The sequence below is a fragment of the Citrus clementina genome, unplaced genomic scaffold (genome assembly GCF_000493195.1).
Source record: "Citrus clementina cultivar Clemenules unplaced genomic scaffold, Citrus_clementina_v1.0 scaffold_5, whole genome shotgun sequence".
In the NCBI taxonomy this organism is placed as follows: domain Eukaryota; kingdom Viridiplantae; phylum Streptophyta; class Magnoliopsida; order Sapindales; family Rutaceae; genus Citrus; species Citrus x clementina.
This window is the reverse complement of record NW_006262201.1, coordinates 17,561,212-17,575,269: the sequence shown is the minus strand read 5'-3', so window position 1 is coordinate 17,575,269 and position 14,058 is coordinate 17,561,212. Positions and strand designations below refer to the sequence as shown.

The following is a 14,058-nucleotide window of genomic DNA, read 5'->3' as shown; positions in this document are numbered from 1 at the left end:
ACCTCCTGTCCCGTCTTCCCGCCAATCAACTCAATCAAGTTTGTCACATTCCATAATTGAAAACAAAAATCTAACCGATCTACCACCAACTTCATCTTTGTCGCCTCCAACCACCGCCACTCTCCGCCATGCTTCCTCAAAACAGATTTCAACCTCTGTACCCTCTTCTCGCCAGCCATCTCATAATAAAAGTTTTAGCGCTTAAAACCAAAATAAGAAAAACCAACCCCAAAAGCCCATCCAAATCTAGGCGATCAGGGTGCTTTCCCACCATTGTCAAACTCCCCTCAACAACTTCATCGACTGCTAATCCACATCAACAGAAACCATGCAATCTGTGCATTTCACCAGCTTCACCACATTTTAAAGCAATATTGGTAGCTTGATTCAAATTTTATATATTATTATTTATTATTATGCAATGTCAATTCTTTCTACAATTAATGGGAATCTTGGTCTTTCTATGTGTTTTGTGATGTTGGCGACAATATTCGTCATCCTTATTTGATGACAAGGGTATTTTGGAAATTTTAGCAGTCCACTAACAGTCAACGTTACAAAATACTAACGCCAAGGGAGGTTTGTATAATTACGGTCATACATTCTCTCAGACTGTTAATACCCCAAACCTCAGGGGAGGTCCCTAAAAATTATCCCAATAAAAATTGAACATCGCAAAATCCATCAAGATTCAAGATAATTTTTGTGGATGGGAAAGCCGAAAGCCCGTTTGTGATAAACGCTTTTATCTAATCTTTGTCAACACAAGAAAAATTGAAAACTATTGATTAGTCGAGCCGCTTTTATCTATCTACCTCAGAGCATCTCTAAAAAGTTCTTTAAATTTTACTCTTCAAATTTTAATTTGCTTACTGATATGGCAAATAAGTGTATAGAAAAATATAATCCCCTCCAAAACACTCACCAAATAAGAATAAATTAATATTATTTTAATCAAATCTTTCCAACTATCAAATTGAATTGTTATTATATTTTTTAAAAAACATAAATAATAATTATTGTAGTCTTATCTTTTCAATAAATAATAATAAAATATTAATAGAAGAGGGAGAAACTCACTTGTCAATATTGAAGAGTGGGAAACAAATCTTATTTGAAAAATCTAAATTAACGTATCTTTTGGAGTATTTAATATTGATATAGCTCTTCAAATAAGATTTTACTTCTTATTTGAATAGCGTGTAGGAGATGCTCTAAGTTATCATTAAGAAAAAGAAAAAGGCCAAAAAGAAGAGTTCAATGTTCCATTACATAAAGGTTCTGTACATCGTTTACTCTGTTGTGATGTAGTCAAAATTCTTGGCCATTTCTGATCAAGCCGCGTAATTATTGCCCATACACCAATCGCCAATCCTTTCTTACGGGGGGCAACTTGTATAAAATTATTGACTCCCATTGTCCTACTCACCATCCGCATTCACATCATTTTCCCTTTACATATTATATGTAAACAACTCATTATTCAATACTTCGTTGTTTCCAATCCATCCTCTTCTTCATCTCATCAATCTAAGTTCTTGAGAAAAAAAAATTCAGCAATGGAGGAGAGACACCAAGAACTGAAACGTCTCGGCTTCTTTGGCATCCTCAAAGAATCCTTCAAGCTCATCTTCTCACACAAAAAGCTCTTCACTCAAATCTCACAATCCCTTTTAATCCCCATCTCCATAATCCTCGAAGTCAAGATCCTCACTGCAATATTGTTCTCGTTCAACATGTTTAAGAACAGAGCCGACCCGGAAGATATTACAGTCTTTATCATCCCCCAATTCTCAACTCTAAACATTTCTTACATAGCCTCCTTCAAATGGGTAGCTCTTTGGCTTTTGTCAGAAGTCACCTATCTCATTCTCCTTCTAGTCCTCTCCATTCTATCCACAGTCACAATCGCTTACAGTACTGCCTCCATTTACAAAACAAAAGACACCACCTTCAAGAAGGCCGCGGCGGTGGTACCAGAGCTCTGGAAGCCAGTTTTGATCACCTTCTTATTAGTCTTCGCCGTTACTTTTGTTTACGATTACATTCTTGGACCAGTTCTCGGATTGATCCTTCGGCTTCTTTTTTTGAAAAGATTCGCCTTCTTAAAAATCGTCATCGGTGTGATTCTCACAGTCTTGTACATAGTAGTGTTTGTTTATATTACATTAATTTGGCATGTGGGCACTATGGTTTCTGCATTGGAGAATGATATCTATGGGGCGAAAGCCATCATAAAGGGCAGGAACTTTCTAAAAGGGAAGATGAAAGACTCAGTTGCTGTGTTTGTTGTGCTTTTAACGTTAGCAGCAGGAGTTGATGCAGCTTTTGCCCTCGTTGTTGTATATGGAACGATAAGAATTTGGGCTATCAGAATCGGAATTGGAATTCTTCTGGTGCTTTTGAAGTTGATGATGGTTCTAATAGGCCTTGTTGCACAAACTGTTATATATTTTGTGTGCAAGTCTTATCATGATGAGAATTTTGAGGATCTGTATGATGCAGCTGATGATCATAAGTTATCCTTGGATGTTCAATATCAGAAACTCACTGTTTAGGATAAACAAAATGATGCACGGCCTTGTATTTTTTAAGTTGTTCTTGTATCTTTAATGTAATTAATTATCAGTGTTTGCATATACCATATGCTTCATAATTTCATCGCTCTTATGTATTTGATCTGGAAGAATTAATTTCTCTAGTAGTTGCATGAAGTAGTTTGATATCTCTGAAAGAGGGAAAACATTGTAGTTGATTTAGAATTTATATTTTTTAATTTCGTTTTACCATTTTGCGCTTGGACAGCCTTGCTTTTGTTAAACGTTTTAATTCCGCCAGGGGCGTTAGCTAATAAACCAATCCTCACCATAGAAGATTTGGGTGAATAGTTTTTTGTGTCAGAAGATGAGCTTGGTGGATTGTTTGAGGATACCAAAGAAGCCAAGAAGCTTCAGTTCTTGCTTTCTCCCCATTGTTGAATTTTTTAGGAGAAGGATTGGTACTAGGAAAAACAATAAGAGAGGATCATAATCCTTATTAAATGGATTTGAATCCTCTCTAAATCTTTTTTTTTTAATCTTTATAGAAAATTTTGACACATGGCATTTAAAAAATTTCTAAGGCTAGAATTTAATTTATTTTTAATTTTCCTTATTAAATATCAAATCTAGCATTTCTTAGCCAACTAAAATTACAAACTAACAAAAGTTTAGGGCTTGTTCAGTATTGTTTCTGAATTAGTATTTTTTGAAAATAAAAATGGGAATGAAAAATGATATTTTGCAGTTATTCTATTTTGAATTTAAGTATATATCTAGTATCATTTTTTATATCTTGTATTTTAAAATTAAAAATAGTAATATGTGTTTGGTAATCATAATTGATAAGAATAAAAATAGTAAATATATGTTAGGCAATACTATTTTCATAAACATTTTTTTATTAAACAATTAAGCCATACTTATAAGTAAAAAGTATTTATTTAATTAATACTTTTTTTGGAATCTAATAAATAAGTTTAATTAATATAAAACATGAAATATTCTAAGTTTAATTAATATAAAGCAATAAATATTTCATTCACTGTTTTATATCTAACTGGCCATCACTATAATGACCAAACACAACAAGAGTACATATGAAAGTAATTAAAAAAAATACTAAGGAAACTTTATAAAAATAATCATAAAATTTTTGTGTTTTTTAAATTTGACCCCCTAACTTTTTCCTATTATAATTAGCCAAATATCAATTTTTTTTGTCCAAAGTACCCCTGTCAAACCATTTGTTGAAACCTTCTTCTCACTTCACCATCATCGGCGGTTTCATGTCAAATCTCTCCCCAAAATCATTCTTCTCGCGGAAATCTCTTCACCGCAATGTAATGCACTGTTGTCGGCAGCTTTTTGTCAAATTTCTCCCTGAAATCATTCTTGTCAGCCAAATCTCTCACCAAATGACCAAAATCACAGTGAACGATGGCTTAAATCACTGACATCAATTGTGCAGTGAAAAGAACAAGGTTAGCTATTTCCTTTTATGCTTTATTTCATTAGTTAAGAATGAAATTTTAGAGTAATATTGGTAGTAGTTCAAGAATTGATTACTGTTAAAAATTATATATTTATTAAGGAGTAAAAAATGTTATTTTGTGCTATTAATGTAATTTATATTTGTAATTATGTAACATATTGTGAATTTTTAATTATTTTTTAAATATTTGACTTTGTGTATTTTTGTGTGTTTATTAGGTAAAAATAATAATTTCACGCAATTTGGGGCTCCAAACAAATGTACGGATGTCAAATTTGGATTCCGAAAGTCCAAAAATTATGTCATTGTCGAGAAGAATCCGAGATTTTTATTGTAAATTTGTAAGTTTTTATCAATGTAGTAATTGTGAAATTATAAGTTTTTACTATGTTAGGTATGGTAACTATTAGTTAAATGTGTTGGATGTGCTTGAGTGGATTAAGTTAGATTTATGTTTTATTAGTGGGACAAATGTAAAGTTAAGATGTAATTAGTTTTATTTATTTGTGTAATGTAGATTAACCATGTATTAGTATAAATAGAGAGAGGGGGAACACACCTCTCCACACCTTCTCCTCTCTTATTTCCCCTCAAATTCTTTTTCTCATCTCTCTTTATAATATATTTTCAATCAATAAAATTAGTTTTATTTCAATTTTCAAATTTCATTTTTTTAATTATGTGTTTTTCAATTTTAATAATTTCTCTTATTTAAAAAATGTTTAGCTAAATATTCGTTGTTAGGGGAAGGTGAAACTCTTAGTAAAAATATGGTTCAATCAAATTCTATTTTTAATTTTATAAATTAAATTATTTTTTATTTAATTTTATCCATATTTTATATTTTGAAATTTTGATTTATTGTAGACAAACATGGGAGTTTGGTACAATGAATTCTTAATATCTTAGTATAAAGTATGGTAAACTGGTATTTTGATTTATTGTAGACAAATTAAGTTTTGGCACATTAAGTTCTTAATGCATAATAAAATAAATGGAAAAATAATTTTAATTTATACAATTAATCTTCTGGAAAATAAAATAAAAATAAAAAGAATTTGTTAAATTGTATTTATTACTAAGAGTGGATCTATAACCTTAACTAATTCGATTTCATAGTTTTTTGTAAATTAAATTGCATATTTTTAATTTAATTTTTATTTTTTTGATAAACTTAAATAAATAAATTAAATCATTTCTCCGTTGATCGACTTCGGACTCACCGAGTTATAATATAACAAGACACTCTTATACTTGAGAGTTAAAAATTATTTTTAAGTCATGTTAAGAATAACAGTGGTGGTTGTTGTTTAAGAGTGTGCAATGGGCTAACCACTACACAAATTTTGGGTGCAATGGGCATTTAATTTTGGTTGCAACAGGTGATGGCGATTGCACACCCATTGCACTAAATTTTTTGCAATGGCCAGTGCCCATTGCACCAAATTGGTGCGATGGACGAGAGAGGCAGCCAACATAAAAACATAGAATTTTTATAACAGGCAACACAGAGCCTGTCTTTTTGTGTAGGTTGTCCCTCACACCAAATTTGGTGCGATTACTAGTGTGATGAGCGCTTCGCATAAAAGCACAAATTGTGATAAATGGTGTATTCCAGTATACAATCTGTGTTTTTTATTCTAGAAAACTTCACTCGTATGTCTACTCTGATGTCATTGCAATGACCAGTATCAAAGCCAGATTCAGTCGCTTGGAAACTTCGATTTCAGAAAAATTCAGAACTAGAGCTTTGGTTATTGTCATAATAATATACTTTAAGTTAAAAGTAAACTGTCACTTTATTAATCATTTTAGAAAATTTTAATTGTTTGGTTTATTTGTCATTTTTTTAAGTTTATCTCCACATCACTCAAAAATGGCTGTCATTTTAAAAGAAAATTTGAAAATTTTCTTTCCATTTGTTCGAGGTGAAGAACTATACTTCATTTGCTTTGATCAAAATATAAGAGTATTTGAGAAGTACGTTGTATGACTCTGTAGGGTCCTCTTGTATTATTCCAATAGCAACTTATTTGGCTAGAGACACCTACTTGTATGATAACCAAGAACCATATCGTTGTTGTTTATCTGCTCTGATGTCATTTGGAGTGTATATCTGTTTCTTGTGAATAAATTTATCTGCAATACTATGATGACAACTACGCTCCTTACTTGATGAAGATCACTAGGCAACACTTCATTAGAACAAGTGTGTACATTGTCAACTCTCCTCACTACCTTAAGAATATTTTGCTCACTCAATTTTTTTTTTGCTAGAATATGTCATTTACATGATTCGGAAGAGCAATAGGCCTCAAAACATGTAGTTATGGACTGTACAATCTTGAAATCAAATTTATCTATCAAGGCAACTTTACGTAGCTCCAGTATTAACTAATTCTTCTCAGCTAACAACTTACCCACATTAATATCATCAAATTTACGGCTTTTAACCAAGTTTAGATCAATCAAGCTTGAAGGCAACACTGGAACAAAACCTAGAAGGGGTAAAATTCTATCCTCCTCCTCGAACGGGCCATTGAATGAAAGGTTGGTTGTCTATTTTATTAATAGAAATATCCTACAGACCCTCATCCTTGTCATTAAAAAGAATTTTGGAATGACTGAAGCCTCCATCATCAACTAGACTATTGAAATGAGTGTCCCTCATATTATTATATGTTCCACACAAACATTATACACTTTTATGTTGCTGATGTCATCAATAGGATTATTATTTTTGCATAAATCATTATTGTGCAATAGAGAGTAGCGTTTCTCTAACGATGTCATTAGTGTAATACCTTTTCTTTAACGTCTACTAGGGTAATGTCGTTGTAATCTATGGTGTCATTGTTGTCGTGAAGTGGAAAGTAACGTTATTGTAACGACATCATGTTTGGTAACACCTCTTCTTTAATATTGGGGATAGAGACATTTGCTTTAAAAGGAGTTTGAGTTTGTACAAGTGGCTTAATATCTTGGTTCAATAATCAAGGAAATGTGGTAACAAATAGGAATACATCCATAATTGACCATATTAAAGGCAATATGTATACAGTCTTGATCATTTTATTATTAAATATGTCTATAGGTAGTGAACATGCATGACAGATTGTGTTATTAGACCTCAAAGTTGTCTTTATCGTGACTATATTCATTAGTATTTATTTGCAAAACCTCATACACTCTTGCCAAAAATTGATCAAACATAAATTTTTTCTAAACTAAAAAAGTTGTATTTTTGGTATTCGCGGACTCTATACGACCATTCGCCAACATCTTCCGCCAATCATTATAAAACAATTGAAGCAAAATGAATTTATTAAACCTAAAAAATATTAAAAAGATAAAACAAACATAGTTACATATTACATAACATGATAAAGTGATATGCAATACATTTTATATAGATGGCGCACATACTGTGGTTATATGCGATAAGTGCCTGTCATACTTAATTCAAGTAAATTTTTGGTTCAGCCTGGGGAAAAATGGCATAACAATTTCTGAATTCCAATCGTCTCGTCGCATGCTTCAAAAAAATATATTATATGCTTAAAACATACATGTATAGCCTAAGTTATGATCTTTGGAAAGGTACATACTGTAATTATGTCCAACAAGCTACACGTCAGGTGTTTATCACACATAAATACAATTTATGTGTGATAGGCATCTGTTGCCCAGGCTGTCGCATATAACTTGAGCTTTGTTTTTACCTCAAGTTTCTATTATTTTCATTTTTTTTTTCAACTCAAATCTAAGTACTTTAATCACATTGCTTTATAAATGAAAAATAACAATATTTACAACAAAACTCACATCAATTTCGTACCAAAACCTTAAACTTAGTACACTAAAAATTTATATTATGTAAAAACATAAACTAACCTTAAGATGCTCTCCAATTGATAATTTTATATCTTTAGTTATGCATAAAGTGATGAGGTTTGTTGAGAGTGTTTAGGATGTTGAGGTTTACTGAAAATATTGAGTAAAACCTTAAATTTATAAAAGTGACATTGTTTGTAAATTTGTTGAAAGTGATAAGGTTTATTTGATCCAAAAAAAAACTAATATCTAACTGATTATGATCGGAAAAAGTTTGTGGAATTAAATTTAAAAACCTCAAAAGTTTTGTAGTTATTTATATAAAATTTTCTAAATTAAGTCCCCGCTCTTAGAAATTTTTCAATGCCACATCTCAAATCTCGTACAAATATTAGAAAGATCTAAGTCAAAGTCTCCATAATACAAGTATTAATGTGTTATGCATAGAACAGGGAATGGAATTATTTATTTCTTTATAATAATTTCAATGGTTAATAATTAGTTAGAATGGGTGGTGCGTGATCAATTCATCCGTACTTCCAATTTCCACCTGGGGACGAAGTCAGATTGGAGCTTAGTCATAATCAATAACAAAGAAAAGTCTGTAACGTCTTTCCTTAGCATAGATACAATTCCTCAACGATTTATTCCACGATGGAGATTGATATAATTATTCAAAAAAGAGTATTGTTAAATTGATGTAACATGTAAATTCATTGATAAAGAAATGAATCCAATTAATTTTATGAATATCAACAAGATGAACAATGATTAACTATGTGACAATTATACGATGTTGTCAAATAAGTTTTTAATAATAATTTATTTAAAAAAAGTATGCACCTTAAGTATTATTCTACGAAACATCAACAAAAATTAATGGAAAATTTTTATGCATTTTAACAGCCAATTACTGGCTTTGGTGAGTGACAAGGGAAAATAAATAAATAACTTTTTAATTAAAATCGACAATTTAAGTTGTCGTCTCATTTTTTTTATTGAGTTTTCCTCTCGTCTCATATCAAATCCAAGCAATCTGATACCATGTAGATAATTTTGATTTTTTAAAAAGCATTACCCATTTCATGTTTGTAGTACGAGCCACGCAAACTACTCTATTCATTTTTTTTTTTAATATGACTAAATAATGAAACATATAACTTAGTTTTTTAAAGTTGAAAAGTAAGTCAATATAATATAAATAATTGAACTATCAATCATATCATAAATGAATTTTTGTGTAGAAAATTCTAAATCTAAGCCCACATTATCAACGATGACTACCTAAATCTGACCCAAATTTATTTTTTGGTTCAAAATTTTATTTCATATCGGATTCATGTTTGGTTCACAAATTATGAAAAAAATTACCACCACTTATTAGAATTAGAATATGACAGGACTATTTGTGAATGAAACAAACAAGAATATTTTCTTTATGTTGATTTATTCTCCCTTTCTTGATATTTTGACTATCATTTATAATAAACATTATTTTTTGTGTATTTATAATAGAACTACAAATAATTTATATAAATATATATGTTCAAAACTTCAAATTGATGTGAGATAACAAATTTATTGGATCACTAAAATAAATTTTTAAGTAGAATAAAAAGATGGGGTTTGAAGAAAAACCATGGCCCATCACATAAATGCAGCTGAGCTGCAGCCAAACTTGCCACTATGAATTTTGATATATAAATTGTCAGTAACTGTAGAAATTCTTCTACATCAAAGACGAAATTGAACAATTATAAGATATATGATATGATCAATTTATACACACATTTGAATTTTGATTATGATTCCAAAGATACAAAATAATAAACACTGAAAGCAGATTCACAACCTAACAAACACACAAGAACCTCCATGATATGATTTATATATATATAAAGAAAAATTGAATATATCCTAAACAGGAAGTTTCTCATATTGGACATATATGGGTACCTTCTGATCATCTGCATCATCCAGATTCTCAAAAGTCTCATCATGATAAGATTTGCAAACAAAGTAGATAACAGTTTGTGCAACAAGGCCAAGTAGAACCATCAGCAACTTTAAAAGCACCAGAAGAATTCCAACTCCAATTCTGACAGCCCAAATTCTTATAGTTTCATATACCACAACGAGCACAAAAGCTGTATCAATTCCTGCTGATAATGTCAAGAGTACAACAAACACAGCAACTGAAGCTTTCATCTTCCCTTTTAGCAAGTTCCTGCCCTTTATGATGGCTTTCGCCCCATAGATATCATTCTCCAAAGCAGAAACCACAGTGCCCATATGCCAAATTAATGTAATATAAACAAACACTGCTATGTACAAGACTGTGAGAATCACACCGATGACGATTTTTAAGACGGCGAATTTTTTGAAAAAAAGAAGCCGAAGGATCAATCCAAGAACTGGTCCAAGAATGTAATCGTAAGCAAAAGTAACGGCGAAGACTAATAAGAAGGTGATCAAAATTGGCTTCCAGAGCTTTGGAACCGCCGCGGCGGCCTTCTTGAAGGTGGTGGTCTCTTTTGATTTGTAAATGGAGGCAGTAGTAAAAGCAATTGTGACGGTGGAAAGAATGGAGAGGACTAAAAGGAGAATGAGATAAGTGATTTCGGACAAAAGCCAAAAAGCTACCCATTTGAAGGAGGCTATATAAGAAATGTTTAGGGTTGAGTACTGGGGGATGATAAAGACTGTAAAATCTTCGGGTTCGTCTCTGTTCTTAAACATGTTGAATGAGAACAAAATGGCGGTGAGGATCTTGACTTCGAGGATTATGGAGATGGGGATTAGAAGGGCTAGTGAGATTTGAGTGAAGAGCTTTTTTAGTGAGAAGATGAGCTTGAAGGATTCTTTGAGGATGCCAAAGAAGCCGAGGCGTTTCAGTTCTTGGTGTCTCTCCATGGCTGAAATTTTTTATGAAGATAGTAATCAGATTTGATGTGATAAGAATAATAACACGCTGTGTGTATATATATATTTTATATAGAGGGAAAATGATGTGAATGAATCATGGATGGGGAGTGCAAGTGGGACAAAAATTGAAGCTTTTAGGCAACTAAGGACCGGAAAGTTGAGTCAATACGCGGCTTTGGTCAGTTAGATTAGCCAAGAATTTTGACTACATCAATACAATACGAATAAAAGTGGATTTGGTTTTGTCTTCTAATTACCCAGAACTAAATAATTTCATTGATTAGAATGTTTAGTCCAACGTCAGTAGTTTTAATTTTTAATATGCTATTTAAAAAGACATCAACTCCATCTTGGGATTATTAAATTCTGCTAGCTATAAGTGAATGAAAACAACACTTACGATGTGGTTATATTTTAACCTATTATCCTTTTTGGAAATTATTGGACAACTGAGTGGCACACAAGATTTTTCTTTGGTAGCACACAAGATTTTTCTTTCAATTAATGCATTCAATCAAGTGAGGAGAATAATTTGAGTAATAGAATTTGGACTACATATAAACTTGCATATGACACTAAAGACAATAAATATTTTATTGATTTCATTTTTTTCTATAAATGCCTTCATTCTATTTTTCATATACAATTTTGTGGGTAAATGGCATTCCTCTAATTTGAGATCAAGAGATACTTGTTAGCTGGTAGCCGCAAAATCACTTTCCACATCAGCCATCACTATTGGTCAACAGCTCATCGTTCCTAGTTGTGGGCTGGCGGGGACCAAATTTAAGGGTAATTTTTAGTGACCTCCCTTGAGGTTTGGTGTATTAACACATAGATGAAATGTATTGCTGTAATTACAGACACCTCCCGTACCGTTAGTATACAAATACATAAAACGTCAGTATAAAAGGATAATTATGTAAAAGCATATTTTTTAAAAAAATATTTTTATCCGATAGACAAAAAATTTGACCAACTTGCTTGCCCAGCCTTGACCAGCCGGCCACGGCTCCACCAGCAGCCGGTTGTGGTGCTTTGCCACTGCCGGAGTCCCCTCTTCGCGCTGGCAACCAACCCCATTCACTGCAGCCTCTGAATTAGCTCCGTCCACCGCCAAATATTAACCCAAGAGCACGGCTTGTCTCACAAAAACTAATACCCTGCCGTCGCCACTTTGGCCATCACCGACGCCATCCAACTGCCGCTGCCATCACCCTTGAGCCACTGATGATGATTCCAACTCGGATTGACTGGCATGACACCCCGCCAATTATTATTTTGCTTTGAATCGTTTGTTTTGTTAGTCTATTCACTTGAAAAGAAACCAGCCAACAGTTCACAAAAGACCCAACCAATCACAATAGACAATACTCCTATAATAGTAAACCCACTTTCCCCATCGGTGGAACATAAGAAATTAAAAACTGCTTCGTTATTGTTATACAATATACGCTTACACATGGACACTGCAAACGCAATTCGCTCAACGGGTCAACTCAGCTCAGCTCCAGCTCCAGCTCCAGTCTGCGACAGAGCCTCTTTATACCCAATACACACCATCAAAGCATCAATGACCATTTTATTGAAGTGAGTTTTCAAACATTTTGTTGATTCTGATGCCGCTTAGTTGGAGATGGAAGAGAATATTGAGATGAGGAGCTCGGGTCGCCTTGGCGTCAGATCCTGGGTAGTCAGAGGGACTGGGGGAACAAGAGATGGCATCGGATACTCAGAAGATGTTGAATTAGCTGCTTATCTCAGTGCTATGGGTCCAGATCCAGGTGGAGGTTCATAGTTGCCGCTGAGCTTTTCCCGTGGGTTCTGGTTTATTATTTTTGCGAGAAGGTTATTTTAGTAATTTTAACAGTCCACTAACAATCAAACTAACTGATAACTAATGGTAGGGGAAGTATCTGTAATTACAGCAATACATTCTATCTAAATGTTAATACACCAAATTTCAGGGGAGGTCCCTAAAAATTACCCCCAAATTTAATCGGCATCCTAGGGCCCAAGGCTTGGTGCAGAGATCCGTGAAGATTATAAGAAGGGTGGCCTACAACAATATTGGGCTCAAAAGTCTATATTAGTCCATCTTGATCCTTGTATTGTATAGTAATAAAATAAAAAGCACAAGGGTCACCAAAGTTATGATGATAAAGCTTTTTAATTATTTGAATTGCATGAGAACCTTATTACAACATAAATCTTTGTATTTTTGCAAATCCCAAGAAGCCTCACGCAATTTAAGTTACATTCTAAAAACATATCACAAAAATATAGTTACAATAAAGGTGTGTTTATAACATAGAATTATAGGTTCGTTTGGAACAGCTGTGCTGTTTGTTTCAGGGGATATTCCCCTAAATTAAAGTATGGAGAGCAGCTGCACTGCCACAGCGCAGCTATCCCAAACGCTCTATATATGATATTAAAATATTGTTTACATTAATTACATAATTATATAATTTATATGATATTATCAATTGTGTGTTTGGCAAAATATGGGAGCTCATTATGGTGCATAATAATGAGCCTAATATAATGAACCACACTGGACCATTTAGGCGCATTACACAAACCCAAGGATGCGTTAACTTTTGCCACTCAATTAAGGCCAAAGTTAATGCCTCAAGTTGAGGCAAATGTTTTTTAATTATTTTTTATTTTTATTATAATAAATCAAATATAAAAATAAATTATATTCTAATATTAGTTTATTTAATAATATTATTTTTTATTATACTATCATATAATATTATATTCTTATATTATTAATTAATATAAAGATAGTTATTTAATATAATTGATAATGAAATGATAATAAATTTAAATGATATTAATTTAATAATTAATATAATACAATGTAACACTAAACACTATATAACATATTAATACAATGTTAATGTAATGTAGCAAAATACAATACAAGGTACTAAATACTCCTTAAGGGAATCTTTAGTTACAAGATAAGGTACACTACATTGAAGTATATATTTTCTTAACTTTTTAACTTGTCCCTCACTTTATTGAAGTAATAGATACTTTTATTATAAAATTATTCTACAATCTAAGGCCTACAATAAGTTTAAATTCATACATTTATAACACAATTAATAGATTTATTTTATTAAGCCCAACATAAAAATCTGTGTCAATTAGAGGCAAAACTCTATATCCCCCTTGTTGAGTGTTAGAAAATGCATATTTATAAAGGAGAAAACCATCATTTTACATTTTAAGTCTTACTAACAACCCTTACTT

At 32.1% G+C, this 14,058-nt stretch overlaps 2 protein-coding genes across 2 annotated transcripts; one reads left to right on the top strand and one right to left on the bottom strand.

Moving 5' to 3' along the window:
- The first annotated feature begins 1,559 nt into the window (after positions 1-1,559).
- On the top strand, positions 1,560-2,558 carry LOC18041761. The gene has a single exon (XM_006432133.1). It carries the CDS (start codon positions 1,560-1,562, stop codon positions 2,556-2,558), a length of 999 nt encoding a protein of 332 aa, XP_006432196.1.
- Positions 2,559-9,783: 7,225 nt separating this feature from the next.
- Positions 9,784-10,779, bottom strand: LOC18041760. The gene has a single exon (XM_006432132.2). The coding sequence runs from the start codon at positions 10,777-10,779 to the stop codon at positions 9,784-9,786; it is 996 nt and encodes a 331-aa protein (XP_006432195.1).
- Between the last annotated feature and the right edge of the window lie 3,279 nt (positions 10,780-14,058).

What these genes read in the sequence shown, in the direction of transcription:
- LOC18041760 (XM_006432132.2), bottom strand. Translation starts at nt 10,779, where the DNA reads ATGGAGAGACACCAAGAACTGAAACGCCTCGGCTTCTTTGGCATCCTC.
- LOC18041761 (XM_006432133.1), top strand. Translation starts at nt 1,560, where the DNA reads ATGGAGGAGAGACACCAAGAACTGAAACGTCTCGGCTTCTTTGGCATC.